The sequence below is a fragment of the Sturnus vulgaris genome, chromosome 1, assembly GCF_052056855.1.
Source record: "Sturnus vulgaris isolate bStuVul1 chromosome 1, bStuVul1.hap1, whole genome shotgun sequence".
Classification (NCBI taxonomy): domain Eukaryota; kingdom Metazoa; phylum Chordata; class Aves; order Passeriformes; family Sturnidae; genus Sturnus; species Sturnus vulgaris.
In genome coordinates, this window is record NC_142243.1 from 108,879,048 (window position 1) to 108,901,852 (window position 22,805).

The 22,805-nt window shown below is 45.6% G+C and overlaps 1 protein-coding gene and 1 long non-coding RNA gene across 4 annotated transcripts; one reads left to right on the forward strand and one right to left on the reverse strand.

Annotated features, from left to right (window-relative positions):
* Positions 1–284: 284 nt before the first annotated feature.
* On the reverse strand, positions 285–5,758 carry ADCYAP1 (adenylate cyclase activating polypeptide 1). 3 transcript variants are annotated; one of them, XM_088173754.1, is made up of 5 exons: positions 5,600–5,758; positions 4,169–4,276; positions 2,110–2,244; positions 1,523–1,618; positions 285–697 (listed from the first exon to the last, which is right to left on the reverse strand). In XM_088173754.1, exons 2-5 carry the CDS (start codon positions 4,267–4,269, stop codon positions 511–513), a joined length of 519 nt encoding a protein of 172 aa, XP_088029880.1. In that variant the 5' UTR covers positions 4,270–4,276; positions 5,600–5,758; the 3' UTR covers positions 285–510. The 3 variants fall into 3 exon arrangements, with proteins under 3 accessions (XP_088029880.1, XP_014726810.1, XP_088029866.1); XM_014871324.2 differs by lacking the exon at positions 5,600–5,758 and adding an exon at positions 4,627–5,456 and having other exon boundaries at positions 4,169–4,300; XM_088173740.1 differs by lacking the exon at positions 5,600–5,758 and adding an exon at positions 4,627–5,330.
* A 1,548-nt stretch (positions 5,759–7,306) lies between these two features.
* On the forward strand, positions 7,307–20,952 carry LOC148225400 (uncharacterized). The gene is made up of 3 exons (XR_015803929.1): positions 7,307–7,451; positions 13,746–13,842; positions 17,650–20,952. It is a non-coding gene; the product is annotated as an uncharacterized LOC148225400 (long non-coding RNA).
* The last annotated feature ends 1,853 nt before the right edge of the window (positions 20,953–22,805 follow it).

Here is a 22,805-nt window from a genome sequence, read left to right on the forward strand (position 1 = left end):
GACCCTGTCGCGGATAAAAATACTATCCTTTTAATTTCTGTTACAAAAATAGGAGTAATATTCAAAACAATGATTGTCTCTTTTTTTCTATTTATTTTATATAAAAACATAAACAGCTCAGGCGAATTCTTGTTCTTGTGCAGGCTTTTCATGAAGAATTGTTCTTTACTATTCTTAGTAGTATTTATATATATATATTTATATATTATATATAACTTAATGATTGGTCCACAAAGTAGATCTGTGCGTTTCTCTAGTGCTTTTTGTACAAAAGAAAAACAATATTATTATCAAAATATTCATTTAATGGCTTTACTTCATACATAAATACATGTTTAGATAACACAGGAGCGGTGATTGTTCAGTCAGTTTGGAAATGACTTTTGTTTTTGTTTAGATTTTTTTGTTGTTGTTGTTGGGTTTATCTCTCTCTCTCTCTCTCTCTTTCTCTCTCTCTCTCTCTCTCTCTTAGGACTTTGTATACACAGGAGTGGCTGGTTACTCACATCGCTACAAATACGCTACTCGGCGTCCTTTGTTTTTAACTCTTTGTTTATACCTTTTCCCCAGGACGGCTGCTAAGTATTTCTTGACAGCCATTTGTTTCCGGTAGCGGCTGTAGCTGTCCGTGAAGATGCCGTCTATGTGCCGCTTGGTCAGCGGTTCCGCATCGTCCCCCAGGCCGCCGCTGGCACCGCTGCAAGCACCGAGAAGCACAGCTGCATCAGGCGGGGCCGCTCCGCCCCCCTCCGCGCCCCTCCGCACCGCCCCTGCCCTGCGCGGCCCCGCGCCCGCCGCTGCCCCCGGCGCAACACGTTGCGCGGAAGATGCGCGGGGAGACAAAGGCCGCGCCGAAACCCGGTCCCGACGCTGTGCGCGCAAGTGGCGGCGGCGGGAGAGACAATATCTCCCCGCCATGAATTATTCATTAAGGCCGCGAAAGCTGCTCTCCCTGGGGCTTCATTAACGTGTTACCTTCTGCCGAAGGACAGCGGGTGGCACCGGGCTCGCCCCTGCCCCCCGCCAGCGGCAGGGAGCCCCGGGGAGCCCCGCCCGGCGGCTGGGGGTGCGCAGGGCTGCAACCGAGCCTCCACTACTGCAGCTGAGCCCTCGATCATCGCTCTCCGTAAGCTGCTCCCCCCGGCAAACCGTAAGGGCTGCCCAACTTGCTAATTTTAAATCGGTTGATTATAAAAATTTATAGCGACATTATAGGTAGATAGCTATAGATATAGATATAGATATACAGACATGCATGTGTGTGTATGTATATCTATATACACATCCTTATGCCCGAGCGTAGTAACCCAAACAAACCTCCGCGAACACCCGCGCTGACAACCTGAGCAGGGAGCGGCCGGGGGTGGCCAGTGCTTGGGGAGCCGGACTCCACCAGACTCATCACGGGTACAACACATTCCCGGCTGGGGCAGCTTTGTTCCCCCCAGCCGCAGCGCTTCCAGCGTCTCTGCTCCAGCAGCACCAACGCCCACCGCGGAAAAGACGAAGCAGAGAGCCTTACCCGACCCGTTTGGCCATCAGGGAGTGCAGATATTTCCTGGCAGATAACTGGCCTAGGAGTTTCCTGTAGGCTTTGTTGAAGATCCCATCGGCGTGCCTGGGCAGAGGGAAGAGCCCGCGGGTGAGCGGCGAGGCCCGGGAGCCGGCTGCGGCGGGTTGCGGGAGCCCGGGCGGTAGCGGTGACCATCCCTCTCCGCCGGCGAGCGGAGGGCGGCATCTCCCCGCGTCCCCCGGGACCCCTCGTCCCCACCCAGATCCCTCCCCGCCGCGCTGGCTCGGTTCCGCGCCGGCTGGGCATTTCTGCTCCGTTTGCGGGAGCATCGCTAGCCCTCCTCGGCGCGGGCGGCTCCCCCGCTCCCTCCCCCGCGCTGCTGGAGGTAAGGCGGCTTTTCCATTTCTTCTGAGCTTTACACTGGGCACCGGGATCTGGGCAGTACTGTCGTTCGTTTGGGTTCGGGATTTTTATTTTGTTCTTGTTGCTGTTTGCTTGTTAGGTATCATTACTATTTTTCCCCCAATCGGTTCTGCCAGACCCGTTTATCTCCCTACTCCAAATTCGCGCCTGACACCCCCGCGAGTTGCAGTCACCTCTTTTCCGGTGGGTAATACAAGGTGTACATCTCGCCGATCATGGAGGACGGATTCGCTATACCGAGGGGTTCGTGGTCGTAGGCGAAGTCCTGCAGGGTGTTCCCGTCCTCGTCGTAGACTTCATCCTCCAGCCTGGCAACGAGAGCAGCAAGGAGAAGGAGTCAGCCGGGCTCCGCGGGGCGCTCCCCTCCGCTCCCCACTGCCGGCTTCCGGCTGCCTCGGTGGCCACCCCTCGGCGGAGCCGACCCGGGAGCCCCGGGAGCCCCGTCCGACTGCCCCATCCCCTCCCTGCACCCGCCCGCTCCCCATCCCCGCCCTCTCCTCTGCGGGGCAGGACCGCGGAGGAGGGAACACACCCGCCGTCAGCCGTGCTCCAAGAAACCCCCCAAACATGCCCCCCCCCTCCCCCCGCCCTCTGCGGCCCACGCCCCGGCCCGAGAAACATCCCCTCTCTTCCACAGCCGCGGCTGGTGCTTCCCGAGCGGAGCGCACGCCCAGGCGCGCAGGCTGCCGCGCACACACGCGTTCGTGTGCCAGGGGCTGGGCTGGAGCCGAGCAGCCTCGGCAGCGGAGACGGGGCGGTGAGCGGCAGCCCCGCCGCCGGGGCCGGGGACCGCGCCCCGCTCCTCCCCGCAGCGCCCGCCGGGACGGGGGGGCTTCGCCCGTTAATTTTCGTTGAACGGTGCCTCTGCCCTTTGAGATCTCGCCAGTTTTGTGTGTGTCCCAGCCCCCCAGCCCCCGCTCTCTGCCTCCCTCTCTGCAGTACGATGTAGGTCATTGCACGTTACAGGCAGCTATTTTTGTCTGTGAGCTTTAGCGGAGGTATTAATAATAGATGCCGCTAAAGTGTTTCACTCCTGCTAATTCAGGCGCTTGAATGAAGAAAGCCGGCTTGCTGCCGGCTAATGGCCCCTCAGGCCACCGAGCCCTCTGCCCCCTAGCCGCACTGCCCAGGAAGATGACGGGGGCTGCTCCGAGCCAGCCCCAACGGGCTCCCGGTTACTGCAAGGACACCTCGGAGCCCCAAAAAGGACACCCACCTCGGACAACCTTGTGCTCCTGGCATCGCCCCCCCCCCCACTTCATCTCCGCTCACCGCACGGTAGTGACCCCCGCAGAGCACCCCAGAACAGAGCCAAGCGCCGGTGGAGCAGGACGACAGCACCGAGCCCAAAACTCCCCCCAAGCCAAGCAGCACCGGTCGCCCGAGCAGGCGACAAGCAGGATGAGAACAGGCTGCCATCGGCCGTCCCGGACCAGATGCCTTGAGCCCCCAGCCGCAGACCAGCGTAGGAAACTCCCTTGTGCTGGTGCCTCTGGGTGTCCTCCACTTCTGCCTCAAACGCAGAGAGATTCAAACACCCACGGCTCCCAGCTGGAAAGGGACAGCACAGGCATTAGCCTGCGCTGGAGCCCAGCAAGACAACTCCGAATACAGAAAACCAAACAACCTTGTACCAGCCCCTTTCCCTCTTGAGAAGGGCTGTCATACACAGACAGGTAAACAGGGGGAGAGACCGAATCCCCACGAGCTCCAATGCCACTGCACGAACCATGACAGCTCCCACATGCTTGCAGACAGCGGCGCACCCGTGCCCGCGCTCCGCTTCCCCTGAGCCGGACAGGCGATGCCCGGCGCTCACCCTGGACGAGCGGGCAACCGGAGAGTGCCAAGAGCTCCGCAGAACAGGGGGCAGACGGCAGAGGAGCTTTTGGGCCCCATCGACATGCAACCGGGACCTCGGCCCGCTCCCACCGATACGCAGAAGAGTCCCCCACTCCCGGGGACTCCACCGGGGACAAGAAGCCGTGGGTTACAGCACCGGGGTCCCGAGGAGCGGACCTGGGGGATGCCAGTGCTGCAGCCGGAGGGGGTCCTATGCTGCGGTGGAGGGGGTGGGCACACAGCCCAAGAGGAGGGGATTTCCTTTGGTGACTCTACTCCACATCACCTCTCATTTTCCTCCCTAGTAATATTCCGCTGCCCTTAGCTAAACTGGGGCTGAGAGGGGCATAAATGGTCCCGACGGAGCTCCCGAACAGCTGACGGACCTACCTGAGCGCCGGGTACTGAAGTCCGGCCGCAGGTGAGCAGTAGACGCTGCAGTGCATTATTATGCCATAGACCAGGAGTGCTAAGATCGCTTTGCTACACATTGCCACTCTGTGCGGGAGGGAAAGGAAACTGCTGTAAAAAAAATCCACAAAAAAAAAAAAAAAAAAAAAAAAAAAAAAAAAAAAAGCAAACAAACAAAAAAAAATCACTAACAAAAACCCAAAGAAACCACCCCACGGCTCACCAAACCCCTGGCCTCGCCTACCGGAAAATGAGGCAGCGCGGCCCCGAGGGACAAGCGCCCTGGGCACCGGGTGCCGGCGCGGAGCGGCACGGAGAGGAGCAGAGCGGTGCCCGGTTCAGAGAGCTGCGGCCGCCGCCCGCCCCGTCGGTGCCCGCTTGCCCGCCCGCCCCGGGACCGCTGCGGGAAGGCCCGGCGAGCCACCTCGTGTCCTTACCATTAAACTCTAGACACCCGGCACTGAGAGCGTTTGGCTGCGAAACTAAAACGGCAGGTCTTGGGGGGGTCGAAAAGAAATAAAGACCCAAAATAGGGAGGGGGAGAAATCGAGCTCTCTCCCAAGTTGCGTCCAAAAGGAGTTAAAACCCTCGTGACATCCCCTCTCCGATGGGCGAAGAACCGTCAGGATGCAGAAGATGCAGAAGCGGCAGCTTAGTTGTTTGCTGGTTTTAGGGCAATCCACTCCAAAAAGAAAAAGAAAGACAGGAGGGGGGGGGCAAAGATAAAGGAAAAAAGTTTGCAGGCAGCAGCACAGATCTGGAGTGGAGTCTACAGGGGAACTGAGAAAGAGGGATGGAGCGGTATGTCGCCGGAGAACCGAGCACTGGGGAAGAGGGAAGAGAGGGAACGAGTCCGGGAGGGAGCGGAGGCGGGAGCCACGGGCTGGCTGCGTGCGATGTTGTCTTCCCCAGATCTCTCCCCTCACTGAGCGCCTTCAGCCTTCTCTTCTTTTCCTGCTCGGTGGCTCCAAACTTGACCAGCCTTCCGCAGCCTTCCGTCTGATACGCAATTAGCAAGAAAATCTTTGCAAACACCCGGCTTCAGCAAGAGCCCTCTTCGTAAACATTTGCCTGCTTGTTACCTTAGAGGACGGGCAATATTGTTTGTTGCCCCCGTAGTGGTGTCCGGATTTTTATTCATGAATCAAATGCCTTTTTTTTTTTTTCTCAGTCACGTAATAATCGGGTATCAGAAAAGACGTCACCACCCCAATTCCTCAAGGAACACAGTTCTGTGTCGTCCTCAAAGATGAGCTTATCAGGAGTCATAAAGCTTCTCATAAACACCAACTCACACTCCCCCCCCCCCCCAAAAAAAAAAAAGAAAAAGAAAACCCAACAATCAAACAAACACGCAGATAAACCCCACCGCACAAACCTAAAAGGATGTTCGCCACAGTAAAGTTTTACCTGACGTGGGAAGGGAAGCGGAGGAGAGCAGTTAGGGGTGGGGTGGGGGTCCCCGGTCTTATTGGGCTCTCCCACGGCTTTGCTCTGGGTCTTTCCTCGGGGCCGGCTCACCCCACGCGCAGCCCGGGGCCGCCGCTGGGCGCAGGCCCCCGCGGAGCCGCCCGGCTCTGAGCGCGCAGGCGGAGCAGCCCTGGCGCGGAACCCCCCACTTCCGCGGAGATTTAAGAATATAAGTACCTATTTTTTTTCCCAGCCCCTCCTTTTATTTTTTCTTTTCCCCTTTTTCTTTGTCTTTTCCTTTTCTTTTTTTTTCTTTTTTTTTTTCTTTTTTTTTTTTTGTTAAGGTTTGTTAATATTGTTCTCATTACACAAGGCTCCCCCCCCGGGGAAACCAGCAGCTCCGTGACCACTCTGCGTGTATTGAAGCCGCGGGGCGTGGGGGGCAAGCTCCACTGCAGAGCTGCAAGGAGGGTCCCACGCTCGGCTGGCGCTGCCCGGGGAGGAAGGGGAAGGCTTTTCCCCCCCACTCCCCTGGCCCGACCCTCTCGTCTCTCCGCCTTGTGCAGAGACAGATGTGCGGCTCGCGGCGCTTGGCAGAGAGGGAGGGAAGAGCATCGCCATGAGGGGGGGGGAAAAAAAGTTGATTTGCCGGAGGGACCGGGAAGGAAATCCCTTCTCTGGGGACTTCCCCGCCGCCGGAATAATTTTCCCCCGAAGTGATGCGCCGGGCGCGGGCCACCGGCGGGCTCCCAGCCGTGCAATTGCTGCTCGTCTCCGCACTCCCCTCCCTCCGCGACCGAAAATGTGCCCTTCATTTCCGAGAATTACCCAAAGAAATCCAGGCTGCAGGAGCCATTACTCGACATTTTAATTATTGGGATCATAAGCAGAGCGTTCAGGAAGCAGCAATAATATAGTTCTCCTGTTTCCTATTTGAATGGGTTTGGTGTAACATGCTTGGATGAGTTATTTGAGCCCAAATCGATTTCTCAAAAACAACAACAACAAAAAACACACTATACAATTACATTCCTATTACGGTCATTTAAGGTTTCAATATTTTCCGGAGATAAAGGAAAATTGACGTGAATGAATGATTCCCGTAGAAATGGCCAACGACGCGATCCCGGGCAGGGACGCAGGACTAGGGACGGAGTGGGACGCTATCCCCGTTGTCATTCTTTCATTTGTGTCAGGTGTTTCGGGCCGGGAAGGACCGCCGACAGGAGAGGGAACGGGGCAGGGCAGGGCGCCAGGCGGGGCTGCCGGGGAAGCGGTCACTTCACCGCTCCCGGTAGGAAAAGAGTCACCTCACCGCTTCCGATAGGAAAAGGGTCACCCCTCGGCTCCCCCTGGGAAAAGGGTCACCCCACGGCTCCCCCTGGGAAAAGGGTCACCCACAGCCGCCCCCCGGCCCGCAGCGCTGGGGCTCCCCCGCCGCTCCCCGCGGGCGCGCACGGTCCGTGAGCGGAGGGCGCCACCGCGCGGGCAGCTGCGCACCTGCGGCCGCCGCCGCGGAGCCGCCGTCGGGCGGGCGGGACGGCCCGGCCCCGTCCCCGACCGGGAGAGAGAAAACCCCGAGGTCCCGCCGGGCTCCCCGGCGCGGCTGTGAGAGACCAGCGGGAAAGGGCTGCCCGCTGCTCCCCTTCACCTGGAAAGGGCTGGTGGGGTTTGTGCTGGGGGTTTTTTTGTTTCCTGTGTCATGACTTGGCGGTAGCAGGTGTAAACACGGGCTTTTCTACCTTTTTCTTTTCTTTTTCCACATGTGAATCACGCCTTCTAAAGAACACACACTCCATCTAAAGAGCAGGAAAAAACATTCCTTCTCTCCAAAATGACGAGACACACGCAGGTAATACATTTTAAAGCTGTGGCTGTTTTCACTTTAGAAAAGCCGCTTTCAGCTACTTTTGATAGATACAGCAGCATATCCTCTCCTCCAGCTCCTCTCCCCTAGGTCCTTACAGAAAGTATGAGGATGCCTGAAATAACAGGCATTAGCAGCAGAGAGGTAGAGATACACATAAAACAAACCTGAAGCTACAGACCCCACGCAGAGACCCTGTACCACCCTGGTGGTACTGTGCATGCAGCAGCAATGTCAGGATGGTTTGCAAAAAATGCATCTTCTAAGCTCTCGCTTATGGCGAGTGAATAACTCACACACAGTTTGTACCAATAAAAGTTTCATATCATCTCAGTCTACGTCACAGGGGTGTGTGTGCAAAGTGAATATGATTATGACATGACTGCGGTTTAGGCTGAGGAAGTAAAGGTTTTAATCTGGTCTCTGCGTACAAGTAAATTTCTCAATAGCTGTCATTTCAAGGCTGAGAGGGATTTAAGGCATATAATACTTGCCTCTCGGGCAAATTCCTAAGGCAGCATCTGAAGAAAAGCAGGTTTTTTTTTTATTGGCAGAACTTCTTTCATCTTCCCCCTACCAGCTTAAATTAGACCTTTTAATTTATCTGGCTATTCTATTTTAAATATCTATTTTATTAACTACAGCATTATAATTCTATAGAAGTTTCTAGAGGAGCTTGCATCCTGTGAGCCTTGTCAAGCCTGACTGCAGCTGATTGCAACTGACTGCTTGAAACCTTGCTGCTATAGCTCTAATTCAAAGGAGCATATTTCATCATGTACCATGATGGGCATCTTTTTGACTCCTCAGAAATCTCCTTTTTATATTTATGTATATGTTATATAATATACTGTGAGTAATCTATCAAACTGTCAGGAAACCCTATTGGTCCATAAAGCCAGATATCTCACGCACACTGGTTGGATGTCCAGCCAGTATTTCTATTTTCTCAGTACGTCCCAACTTAGCTGTATATTTTAAAAAGAAGCTGGAAGAATTGATGTACCTGGAGTACATAATTTTATCATGAAAGGACACATGTAGTTCTTCCAATCTATAAAAGGATGAATTCTTCTTTCTCAAAAGCAAGCAATCCTGTCAAACCAGTTGTCTCTCCCTCTCACACACACTTTAGGGGTTTACCATCTATCTTGTAACTACCTCTGCCAGGCCTCCTTTCTTACTGGAGTGGCTTGGGGAACCTATTACTAACCAGTATGCCAGTGGATACTTGTCTGCATCTGTTTAACAAACATGACACCAGCCTTCAGCTTTTCCTGGCTTTTCTGACTCCTCCTCCTCCCCAAGGGCCAGCTCCTGGGTAGGATGAATATGTCAGAGGGAAGATTAACCCTGAAATCCATGAAATCATTCAGCTGTAGCTGTGGTCATCTGTAAAAGGCTAATTAGGAATAGCCTGGCATCAGAACAGAAGGTATTAATAGCTCAAGCATGCCTTGGAGGACATTTCAGCACTTCCAGCTGAGACGTGGAACCTGCAGTAGAGGCGGAAAAGCCCCACTTTCCTCCTGTAGGCTAGATGTCAATCCACCCAGGGATAGAAAGAGCTGAAGTATTTCGTTCACAGAGTTGTTTTTCTTTTATTAAACCATTCCTTCTCATGCTTTCCTTATGTCAAAGCCGCTTAGGCACACCGTAGAAAACACAAACATCTGTGTGCTTTCTCATGCCCAAAGGGACAAAGCTGCAATCCAGACAAGCTTGGTCACCCAGGAATATTCTGGGCAGAATGTACAAATTCCAAAAAAAAAAAAACAAACCCAGAGAGCAAAAAACAGGGACAGTATTGCGACTACAAATCTCTCAAGAGATGGTAGAGGCAAGCCTCACCTGGTGGCCAGGACCCTTGTCAGCCTCTTTGCATTAGACCACCAAGCATTAGCAAAGTCTCTCTGAAAATCTTCCAGATAATTCCTTGCTACCTTTTATAACCTTACTTCCAAGTAAAGAGTATAAAAAGAAAAAAAAAAAAAAGAAAAAGACTGGCCTTTTTAGTTTTTTTCTTTCCTTCTCTGAAGTGAGGAGGCAGAACAGTACTTGCCATGGCAGCAGTGTAGGACCACCAGCAGCCCAGTCACTCTGCTCTTGCCACTGCTTAGAACTCACGGTGAGAGACAAGGCCAGTGGGTTGCCTGTGTCTCGCATGAGTGCCCACACAGAAGCAAAATGTTCAATCTTACCCCGTGGGTGTCCTCCTCCCCTTATTCAGTAAATGAAGGCAGATGACTGCAACAATACAGAGGCAGAGTCATCCCCATCCAAATGCAAAGGCAGGAAAATCACTTTCTAAATAAATGAATGACCAAGCAGTGGACTTGGTTTCAAGCGGAGGTAGCACCACGCTATGCCTGTGACAGAAAATTTCCTTGGATGACCAATAGGTTTATTTATAATCTCTCATCTTTCACCCAAATAAACTCATATGCTGCAAGAGAAGAAAAGAATTGTCCTTGATGCTCTCTGACAGTGGTTCTTTGATCAATCATTTATATATGAAAACTAAAAAAATAAATTATGAAAGGCAAAAAATAACAACAAACAAAGGACTTCTTTTAAGACTTAATATTCCAAAGGCCTATTCTACACTAAAGCCAGCAACCTATAAAATGCCACTAAAGACCTCACTAGTCCACAGGGCAGAATAAAAGGCTTAAGCACTGGCAGCAGATCTATCCCCACTCTCATTTCCATTTGGTCCAGGACTCAGGGGGAGGGTAAACCCTTAAGCAGTCTGAATATACAAAGTTTCACAAGTGCTGCCAAGATACAATAATTTATATTGGACAAATAACAGCCACAATATTTTTGTGTTCCGGGTTGCTTTAGATGCAGCTGTAGCCCAAGGTGAATGACGAGTTCTAGTTTTGTACCCAAATGTGACAGAATTTTGGGTACACCTTTAGAAACAGTGGGACTGCCATGTGCCCGTGTCCAGAAACAAAAATCCATCTGTAGTTCTGAGGTATTGCTAATGGCATAGCTAAAGTTATTCATAGTTTACATTTACCAGAAATAGTTGGAACAAATTAATAATGAATTAGAACATTTCTTATCATCGCAGGGAGCGAGAGGGAATAAATAGAATCATCCATATTTTCTTATTACAAAACAGTGTGCAGCCTATTACCAAACACTAATTTAGTGTTGCTTGTACTGGAAAACTGTTGAAGGGTCTCTGGCTCCTGACAGTGCAGCTTAATTCAGTCTGACGAGAGCAAGGCTGCAGAGAAGCAGTGCAGGGTGAGCAGGTGAGGACCATCCCAACAGGGGTGAATCCCAGCCTGCCAGAGCTGGGCGCCGCTCAATAATTCCAATTAACCACGCTAAAGATGACAGGGACGGGTCACGCAGAGCCCACTAAATATCAATCAGAACCACATTATTTTGATGAGAGAATAGCAAAGTCTTTCTCATTAAGGAAAAAAGACATTTGTTTGGGTATAGAAGCCTGTTCTCCGTGGCTTGTGCACCCTGCAGTGCAGCCTCTGCCTTGTGGGGCTGGCAGACCATGCTGGCCACAGCCAAAGCTGCCCTGAGCATGGGAGCCCTCCACATGGCTTAGCTCCCTGTTATGTGCCTAGTGAGCACCAGCGAGAGCCCCCACATCCCTTAGCAGCACAGGAGGGCCTGTGCTCCATAGCTCCAGAAATGTGGGGTGGGGTGAGACTGGGGAGCTCGGTCTTCTGGCCTCTGTGCCATGAGTTGGCTGGACAGCAGACACTGGGGCCACCAGCCAGACATAGGGGCCAGGCAAGAGCACATCATCTTTGCTGTCATAACTTAAATGAAGTACTCGAGTCTACTTAGCCTAGAGGAAAATGTGTGGTTCTTAGGTTTTTATATTTAAAGATAGCACAAAGAATTTCTTGTGTGTGGCCTTATGGTCCGATCCATCTCTATCTTCTAATAAAATGCATTTCTGTAACAGCCAAGGCAATTAATCACTTAAACAGAATTGGATTACAATCTCCATTACTAGAAAATCTTTAAAGTCAGGCTTGCTATCTTTCTAAAAGATCTCAAGCTATCGAGTCATTCTTTGCCCTGCTTTATGCAAAGGTCAGACTGGATGTTTGTAATGGCCTCTTCTAATGTCAAAAATCAGTCTCTGACCCTTGTAATGCCACTCACTGATTACAGACAGAACTGCACTGGATTTATTGACCCTTCTCATTAGGAATGAGGATTGTCTGCAGAAACTCCTATGTGATTTCATAACTCCAGGTATATGTCTATTGAGCTCATTATGTAAATACTGATGTCTTTAGTCGGTTTTGAATTTCATAGGAAATGAAATGAAATTTGCAGAGTACAGCAGAAACCAGAAATTGCTAGGACATTGAAAGAGTGAGCTCTCTCTTTTGATCCCCAAATCTGTGTTCAGTCTCCAGAGGTAACTGTGTATGTCAATAACAACATAATTGTAAACAATGATACTCTATAGGTATGTTTTAAATCCTGAAACTTAAATATGGTTGTAGAAAAAGTCAATTTCCTGGGGATTTCTTGCTTCCAAGGGCAAGCATATTATTGACTTTGATACATGTTTTCAGAAAAAACAATTATTTCCATATAATTTGGAGTGATTCTTTGACATATTTTACTCTATAGCAAACGTAATTTTGCTCTAAGTCTCAGTAACACTTGAGATTGGTCTAAAATATGTATTGGTATTAACTGTTAATGTTTTAAACGTTTTTTAAATGTTATTGGTTTTAACATTGCATAAATAACTTTGGTTAGTTTATCTGATGAAATATCTGCATGTGACATCAATTTGCTCTGAAACACAAGAGACAAGAAGTTTGAGCAAGGAAATGCAGAAATATCATCTAATGCTAACACTTAAAGGTGTTTCAGCTTTTGGGTTTGGCTCTGGTTTGATTTTTTTAGTAAGGACTCCACAGGGAGATATATTTACATGTTTCACATACCTTTCTGGGATAAAAAATATTATCCCGTTCAAAAGACAGCCATTGTCAAGAACATTATTTATTCAAACATCTCCTCTATGGAAGGTAAATAACTCTGGTTTTAATATAGCTCCTGACCCTTATCTCCTCAGATCAGTTCTACCAGTTCTGTTCTAAGACAGAATTACTTCTGATGTACTGTTCATTTCCACATAGTCTCTCTTTCTTTCCTCCCATTCCTAATGTAGAATATTTTTATATAATTATCACAGAGGTAAACCTGTTTACTACAAGATAAATACTGGAATAGGAGAACAAAGTTCTGTTTATGAAAGGGGAAAATATTTGTTCAGGATTGAGAAAATTGTGCTAAAACCCCCACATCACAGATTTAGAAAAAATAGATATTTTATTTTAAATGAAAACAATCTGCATGTGACCTGGGTATATGCCCATACTTAATGTGGGTTCTTTATCCTTATAAAATATGCTACAATTACATAATAAGTTTCATCTAAATGCATCTCACATCTGAGATGCATTCATCTGAGTTTCATCTCACTAATCTCACAATATTCTTATGTCATATAATTCTTCTAAGAATAATTCTAATAAGCCATAAACATATTACATCTGTTTTATCCAGTAAAGTACGAAATACAGCAAACTCAGTGACTTTCTTGGGAGCACATAGCTAAAACACACAAATAGTTCTAAAACAAATACCTGACCCCATTGATGCCAAAGGCAAAGATCCTGACTACTTTAGTGGGGTCAAATGGTCACTTTTGGTAATCTGACTCCCAAGTTTTTACCAATGTTGGAGGTTTACCACTCGGGAATAATACCTCTTGTGACTCCAAACACTCACTGCCGCTAATCTATAAAGTAACTATCTGCCAGTAAGTTCTGTCATGGGTTCAAGGGAGATTAGTACTTAGCCTCTCTGAAGAGTGATTTCAGTTGAAGAAAGTCCTGTCCCAGCCCCTAAACTTGTAATCACCGTGTGACGATCTCCACCAGTGTATGTAGAAATCAGTAACACTTAGATGGCAAAGAAAATGTCTCCAAGAAAAAGAAAATGTACAGTCAATGACATGAAACACAAGTGAATCCATATATTTGTTACTAGTTTGAAGATGATTAATAACCTTGAACTAAACTAAAAAGAATTAAAACAACATTACTCATTGTCTGAGAACAGGGTAATCAAAGGAGATTTTGCAACTGAGTAAAAGCTGTCCTTCAAAAGAAATCTTTCTCCATCTTCCAGTGTTGATTAGTGAATAATACTGCTAGTCATTACACTCAATAGAATTTGTGCTCTTCCTTGGTTTTCGTGCAGGAAGAAGAGGCAGTAAGGAGAGCTGAGTCACAAGTTTTCCTCATATTTTTTCTTAATGAACAATGGTGAACACAGCTGCTCTGGAAAACAGTGACAGGTAAAGTCAGCACAGTCACTGCAATGCACTAGAAAGATGGCAAAGGTTCCCAAGCATTGACTCACAGATAAAAGGTATAAACTTGGTATTAGGATGTGAAGAAAAGTGTAATGTCCAGTGATTCCTCTTGTTTTCAACATCTGCATTTAGTTTAAGTACCTAAACCTATAGTAAATACTTTTTTCAGGATGCTCCTCACCATTCGTGTAGATTCTACAGGATGGGAGACAAACCAGACCAGAATGCATGATCCATAGTTACAAAATTCAGGGATGTTAACTGGGAAAAGTGTTGCAAATCATTACATCCTGGAGGTATTTTGTGCTGTGATACATTAGTCCTAAATGAGCCTGGAACAAAAGGGAAGCTGCACTTGAAGAAGAAAACATTTTTTAGGTAATATAAGACTGAAAAGTCAAAGAGATACTAAAATTCAATTTTTTAAACCAATAAGAAATGGAGAAAAGGTGAGAGGGTGGTGGGGTTCTCAATTCAGATGGTTTTTTTGGAAGAAGCAAGGTGGATTGAAGTCACGTACAGCTTTTTAGTTCCCCAGAGGTCTGTGAGCAGAGCACTTACAGTTGCTTTAGTTCATAGTTGCTGCCTTACTTTTGCTGAGCACTGCATACCTGCAACTCCCAGTGAACTATTACATGTGACTAATATCCTTACATGGTCTGGAGTCCTATTTATAAAAGCAGTAAGTTTTAAATATATGAATACAACAAATGGGAGCTCTAAATGTTTGTCTTCCTTGAGACTGGGCTGTTAATGGCACCTGCATAATATTGGCTGTAGGAACTGTTTATTCCACAGTGTCTTAAACCTTTCGATTATCTTCCAGGTAGAATGTTAAGGCAGGGTAAAAGGAAAAATTTTAGGGATGACACCTTCACACTATTTTCCCAACGGGACCAGCAGAAGCTGTACCTCTGATAGAAGCTCCTTAAACATTTTTTGCACAAGGCATCTGAAAGTAAGTTATAAGGAAAACCTTGTCTGTGAATGAAGCAGTATTGCAGAGAAATCAGTAGACACATTGCAAAGAAAATCTGTAGTGCACTTTTTAATAACTCAGCATCAGATTTTCTCTCTTTCTATCACATCCTCATCCCTCAGTTTTGCTTGGGCAAAAGCTACAGCAGCATGAGATGCATCCATCCACTCTGTCCTGTCCTGTCCACCCCTAGAAAGCCATAAGTGTCACAGATGCATCATATACAACAGAGGTATCACAAATATACCAAGGAGGGGTTCATCTGTGAAAGAAAATCCAGTTGTATTCCCACCATAGCATCACCAAGGTGCCAGTGCAGAAGATTGTGGCAGACTCCTGTGTAAGTGATTTGCTCATTTTCCTGGCTGTTAGATCTGTTACAGATTAGGCTGTGAGCAGCAGGACTAGAAGAGATATTGGGAATATCTGCTGTTAGTTTGATCTCTCACTGCCCTGTTACATAAGACCTGCTGTAGCCACAAGAGTGCTGTGGGCATGGGGTACACTTGTGGAACAGACACTTAGGGATCTGGCCATCTCAGCCAAGGCTTGACATTTTACGTGTTGGAGAGGCATCCTCCAGTGCCACAGGCCATACAAAACAAAGCGTGATGGACATCCTGAGGGACACCAGGAAGGGAGGATTTGTGCAGGAGCAGGTGTACGCACAGGCTGGTTTTCACTTAGCCAGGCTGAGAAGCAGCAGCCTCAAGGACACAGCGACCCTGGCTTTGGCACACAAGGCTGCTCCGCGGCTGTCCCACTGTGAGCTCTGCGGGCCGGGGGAATTCAGCGGCAGCAGCAGGAGCGATGGCCGGGCGCTGCTCCACGGCACACGCCGGGCAGGGGAAGCGCAGACCCTTCGTGCCACCTTGTGGCTGCCGGGTGGCGGCTGGCACAGGGGGATGCGCTCCCGCAACAAAAGCACTCTCGCCTCCTGCAAGCTGTGGGGATGTCAGCGCGTCTCTTTGGGGGTGAGCCCCCTCCCCGAGCATCTCCTAGAGGCGCATTAAGGGCCTGAGTCATGCCGAGGTGCGCTGGGATGCAGCGAGCCCTGTGCAAGGCGAGCAGGGGCAGTGCCGATCCCACCGGCTGTGCCTGCGAGCCCGATGGAAAATCGCCTCCCGGGCTGGGTACGCGATGTTCTAAGTGCGCTCTCTGACTGGCCATGGTGAGAAAAACATTTTCTTGTTCTCTCCCAGTGCATTATGAAAACCCACTAAAAGGTGCTTTTCGCACCACAAAACCTTTTAAAAGGATTCTGTCAACACAAAAACAACACTGACAGCAGTTGCCTTTAAAAGTTCTTGAGTCTTCAAACTCTGAAATATGCTTTTTTTTTTTTTTTTAATTTTCCAGACTTGGTCTACTACCAGGCTTCAGAGAAATGTTTTCTGTAATTGCATTACAGTAAGAAAATGCATTGTGAGATTAATGCACATAAGTGTTATTAAAACAATTTGTAAACGTATTCTCCACAAAATGGATATTAAAACATGGATCTTTGCCTCAGTAATAAAATAAAATTGTTGCAGAGAAAATTCATCAGACATATTGACAGGACTATGAGACCCATTTGCATGTGGTGCACATGGCCCAGGTCATGACACCAAGTGGTCACAGTTTTCTGCTGTATTTTTTTTTCTCTTCTCCTTTCATGTGCATCACCATCCTGGCACTCCTTCATTCATCTGTATCACCATCCTGGCACTGGGTGATAGGATGCACAAATCTGGTTTTGCTAACAGATATTTTCCTCTGCTTCTGATGATATTTAGAGACAAATTGCCACACAGAAAGCAACATGCCCATCTCACATACTTCAAGTACACTGATGTCATTGCTGTCTCTGGGAAAACATATGGATGGGCCACAACTTTCACCCTCTCCTTTCTCAGCAATTAGAGAAGCAATTTTTGATCATATAGGATGGGCACTCAGAGTCCTGCAACTTCTTTGGCTTTCATTCTGATCATCTCATTATTGTAAAACTCGTGTAAATGCTTCCTATAGAGCAATTTCAGCATAGAAATTGGCAGCTGAAATCAGATAATGAGTTTACAAATTATGAGTCTTCCATATTTTTGGAAAAAACCTACAGCTGTGGCCACTGCAGCAGCATGCAGTTAAGGAAGAAAAAAACTAGAAAATCTTAGTGTTGGAACTGTTGAGAAGGAATCATGTGCTGCAGTCGTTTTTTGTGCTGAAAGAAATTGGTATTACAGTAAGGAAGCATTCACTGTTTTGGAATAGTACCAAACAGCAGCTTATTTTTTATTTTAAAGGATTTTTATTTGTTCATTCAATAGGAAGCATCAAAGATGCTAAAAGCTAAAAATTAATCACTCTGCACCAAAATATCCTGCTTCCAGAAATAATCATACAAGTGATAAAACCACTGGTCATCTGTTGCTTTGGAAAACTTTTTCAATTTCTAAGATGGAAACCCACAGCTTGCATCAATGCCTTGGCCAGCAGAGATTAGCAAACCTGATTGGACAGCTAGTAAAAATGAAATTTCAGCTATTCAGAACCAATTCATCCACTGAAGACTGTAGAGCTCAGGTTAACTACCAACCCTGACACCTGCCAGTAGGAGTTTCATTTCAGTGCTATGCAGTAACAGATCCCCAAAGAGCTTCAATATTTTGCCCTTATATCAGGAACTCAGAAGCAGTCACTGGAGAATATCCTTCGGTAAGGATAATTTATGGTTATAAAAAATGCAAAATGCATAATACAAAATTCAACTGTGGTGATTTCTGGTTTGTTTTTTCATTTTTCTTTTTTTTTTTTTTTTTTTTTTTTAGGATTAAAACAACATGTCCAAAGAATAAACAAAACCGACCTCACATCAATACTGAAGACCTATACCAAGGCTGCAATATAATAAACTTTGAAGACTACAAAAGATCCATAAGGAACATTCTGCATCTAAGGATCCTGCAGAAAGGTCTAAAAGATGGAGGTGACTAATCTGGCCTCTTTAATGACTAGGAAAAGAAAAAATTGGAAAATAACCACCTCCCAGGCCTCACTTTGTGCAGTGACCTGGAAAAGAAACCCTATTGGCACCAGCAATCAAGCTTTCCTGTATTATCTTCCCAGGGGGTTGATTACACTGTCCTAAATATTGGGTGAGTGCCTGAGGTCCAGAATTCTTTACACTGAAGTTATTCCTCAAGAATCCAAACACAATTAGAAAAGCAGAAACACGCAGTGGTAGTCAGTATACAGTCTGGCATTACAGTAACAACAGTTCAGAATTGCAAGTCAGGAGGGGCAGCAAAACAAGGATAGAGCATGCCAGCTGCTGCCTTTATGATTTTCAAGGCACCTTTCACAATAGGAGCAAAAACGTACTTCAGAAAACTGGAAAGCATGACAGTATCACATCTGTTTTTCCCAAACTGACAATTTTTGTAGTCAAATGAAAAAAAAAAAAATCATAGAATCATAGACTCATTGAAATGGGAAAAGACCTCTAAAGTCATTGAGTCTAGCTGTGAACCCAGCACCATTAATTCTACCCCTAAACCACATCCCCAAGTGCAACATCTACATCCCTTTTGAACACTTCAAGCATGGTGGTTCCACCACTTCCCTGGGCAGCCTTTTCCAATGTCTAATAATCTTTTCAGTGAAGAATTTTTTCCTAATATCTGTTCTAAACCTCCCTTGGAGCAACTTGAGACCATTTCCTCTCATCGTGGTGTTTCACAGGACCTGACACTTTGCCTTGTTGAATCTTGTACAATTCAGGTACCATTCTCCAGAACCCATTCTCTTCTAATCTACTAGAAAAAGTTCTAGTTTTATCTGGCACATATGATTTAATCAAAGGATGCTTGAAAAGTAAACTTCTGAAGCCAGCAAAAGCCTTTAAGCATTCTAAATAAGTGATGGGTTTGTTTCTCTCACGTTTCTAACTTAGATTAAACCAAACAAAGAACAGAAAATGTTTTTTCAATATTACCTTATTACATTGGCAGAGAGCTCCTCAATGTTCCACTCACATTTTTGCTCCTACTATGGTGAAATCACAATGTGCTGGCTAGTACAGGCAGTGCACTGTCAGGCACTGTATGCACTTGTTGGAAACTGTTCTTACCCAGAGGCTTCACAATCTGAAAAGAAAGGACAGGCATGAATAAGAAACTGTAAGGACAAGAGAGACTGATTCTCTGTGATTATATAGGAAAAGTGGTCTCAAAGTGGGAAATAAACTCCACATCCGCTGCTCTCTTTCAGCACATTACTTAGAAGTACACAACCAGGGTTTTTTCTCTTCATTTTTTTTCATGGTTTGGGCATTAATTAGCCTTGGTTTCACTGGCCAATTCCAGCTAAAGATCACGGGAAATGTGTTCTGTTAAATGCAAGTCTCTGGCCAAATTTTTGCCTGCTACCTAATCTTCAGTATTACTGTGCTGATAATTTCTTCTCTTGTGGTGTTCACACTTGAAAGAGAGGTCAGATTGTATGGACAATTTTTTGTCTTCAATCTGATAAGCAAGTATACCTGCTGCTTGGACTCCTGCAGGGAGTTCACATCCAGCACTATAATTTTCAATTCCTTAGCCCAAGTACTATTGATGTTTCATTTCATAGCAGGCAGAAGAGAAAGAAGTGGAGGTTTTTTTCTGCTCTCAGAGGCCTTAAGGAGGAAAAAAATTAAGAAATGTAAGGAAAAAAACAGTAAAATTCACATGACAGTTGCATACACCCTTATTGCATCACTAATACACTGCAGTGGAGGTCAGCTGGTATTAAAGATCACATATTCTTATTTGCTTTATATGCTAATTGCACATGCTTGTTTATTGTAAGGTCTGGAAAAAATACCCTTCTATAGCAAATTAATCTCAATCACATTACTTTAGTTGGAAATTGTTCTCAAGAAACTTTGCTTAAAGTGCTTTAAAGATGGAAGACGTGCATATTTACACATTTTATTGGATTCATGTTATTGTAAGGATAAACCTGAAGTGGACATTTCTTCTGTTGAGCTGCAATCTGATTTGAGAAGCTTTTTAGAAGTAGAGGTTTTACATCACTCTACAGAAAGCTTCAGCCCTGAGGTGATGATATCACCCTGAATGCCACATGGAGAGAATGCCATTCAGTAAGCAGGGATCTAGTTGAAAAGATCAAGAAAGTAATTTGTGGCCTTTTACATCTTTAATGCAGCACAGAGTTTAGTCATTTTGGACTGAGATAAATTAGATGTGTCTGGGTGAGTAACCTGAGGGCAATTCATTAATTAGGGAGAACATGCAGCTGCATATGGGCAAAATTAGGAAGAAAACACATTTGTAGATGCATGAATGGCAGCATGGACAATTCTTTCTCAGTTTTCTTGCTTAAACTGTCATAAAAGCTTGATTTTATTCTGAAAATTGATCATTTCTTTTTGGACATTCTAGAGGTGCCTGGATAAGTACAGGTGGATGAAGTCCATACAACTGAAATCCTATTTCAAATTGCTTTGCTTCAGCTCCTAATGGTTCATTTCAGATCTGCAGTGTCTGGTGTTTTGGGCAAGTCAAATACTGTGTTCAACTGACACACGAAACTAGATTTGGGACCTGAGTGGCTGAATGGTAATAAGCAAAATAAAAGATCAGACCCAGTAGTGCAAGAGAGGTCATGAAATGAAACAACTTTTATGAAACTGTAAATATCTGGTACCGTCTCAAACTGCAAATTTCTGATGAATAAGAATACATACCGAAATCCTATTTAACCAATACTGCCAAAATAATGAACATCACTAGTCACCATTTCCCTGTTCTCCTGGGAAAATGATTGCTTAGAGACTACAGATAAAGGCAATTTGAAGTTAGACGTCCCTAAACATGGTGGAAGAAGAGGAAGAATTGACAGTGTAGTACTTTCTCATTTTAAAGAACATTTTCCTCTATACATTATACTTCAAAGATCAGACATATCACTTTTATTTGCACTTAATTTCATTACTGACAGAAGATACTGAGAGAGGAGAAAAACAGCTAAGCAAGCAGAATTGCAAGATTCTCTGTTTAACACAAGAAATGAGGATTCAACATTTTCCTCCACACATTTTATAAATGAAGATGTCCCAGTTCCCACATTTAGACCACCTGGAATACGCTTTGTGGTTCTAAAGTAATAAAAATAAAATATTTTAATATGCTGAATTTTCTATTTGTATTTTATTACTTGAAATTCTAGCCAAAGTGTATGAATTAAAAATAATAGAGAAAAGTCCTCAGGCATCAAGTGTAACAAGTAGGCAAAGTAAGGAACACAGCTGGGTGCTATCATACTATTATTTCCTAAAGTGATCATGAGTACCTCTAGCTGAGAAACGTCTTCAATTCCTCACCAGCTCAATTGAATTCCCATTCCTCCCCAACCAAAAATACTTGCAATGAAGATGAATGATGAAATTTAGCAAATAGTGGGATTGGTGAGAAAAAGAGTCATAGCTGAAGGCTGGGTGTTTTGAAGGTCAGGCTCAGATGTGTTGACAGGGTAGGAGTTTGTGCAATAAACTCATCTGCCCTGCCTGTTGAAAGGCTAGTGCTGGTAACTTCTGTATGCAAATCAGTCAGATGTAATATAGGCTTAGACTGCCAGAGATTTAGGTGATTTCCATGCATGGCAACAGATTTTTTTTAATGGAACCCAAGACTTATTTTGACTATGCTTAATAACATTGCAAGTCAGCTTTCTTTCAGGACTATACATCATATTTTGGGAGCCTGATGTCATAGAAAAGGTGCATGTGAGTAGACTCCCAGAAATACCCATCTCTCACTTGGGCATCAGAAGAGGTTCCAGAAATTCACACACTTGGAAGTGAGTTCTGGGTTTATTTGAATATCTGGACTAGAAGTACTGCAAAGGTGAGTGTTTAAAAGCTTGACAGTCATTATCCCTTTGCAGGTGCTGAGTCTCTTTAATAATCTGTCTCTTAGTAAGTCGTTGAAAATTAATATGCTCAAAACAGTATGGCAGGAAAGATAAATAATAACATATTATTAGAGAAATAATTTGGCATGGCCATTCACTAAGCTTCTGAACTGTCAGGGGTTACCATTCCTGGTTTTTTTACTGTTTTATCTTAATTGAACCATAAAAGCCTAAAAGACATCACAGCAGTGTCAGTTAATATTGAAATGGAAGCCATATATTAAAAAAATATATAAAGAATCACGAAACAGAAATGCCAAAGACAAAATGAGACACTATTAACAAATGACTTCTGTATGTGCCTGATGAGGAAGGGCACAAGAGCATGAATAATGTAAGTTGTGCACATACTTACAGGAAAACAGGTGCTTACAAACTTTAAGACCAAAAACCAAGTATAAAATCCTTCAGCTACCATAGTTACTTTGCTACAGTGTGGATGGACTTCAAGTTAGTAGTTTTGAACATGTCAGAGTGAAAGTAAAATCCTTGGCAGAATGCAAAACTACGATAGCTTAAAAGACTAATTCCTTGAGGAAAAATGTGAGAGGCAGAACAGATGTTCCACTTTGCAGATAAGATGTCTTCAGCAAACCCATGTATCCACTGTAGTTTAATTGGAGAACTGTCCATCCTACATTTTCAGAAGGTGAAGGAGACTCTTGTTTACTGATGGAAGGGAGTTAACAGTTACTTCTTCTTTTCCAATAAATATTTCATTATATAACTACAAAGAGAGACAAATGAAACCTCCAAACACCAGCTAATAGGTCCAAATCTTAATGGTTTTTTACAAGGCAAAGGACACATGACAGTTCTTCCCCATATTTTCGTAAAATGATTAAGCACCACCATTCCGAGAAAAAAAAAAAAAAAGTATTCTGGTAAATTACTTTTGTGACATCAGGAAAAAATAGACTTCTTTGCAGACATATAATAGTCTCTAATGGCAAGATATTTATTTACAAGTAAATATAAACAGTCCGTTTGGGGTTTAGTCAATTCATAC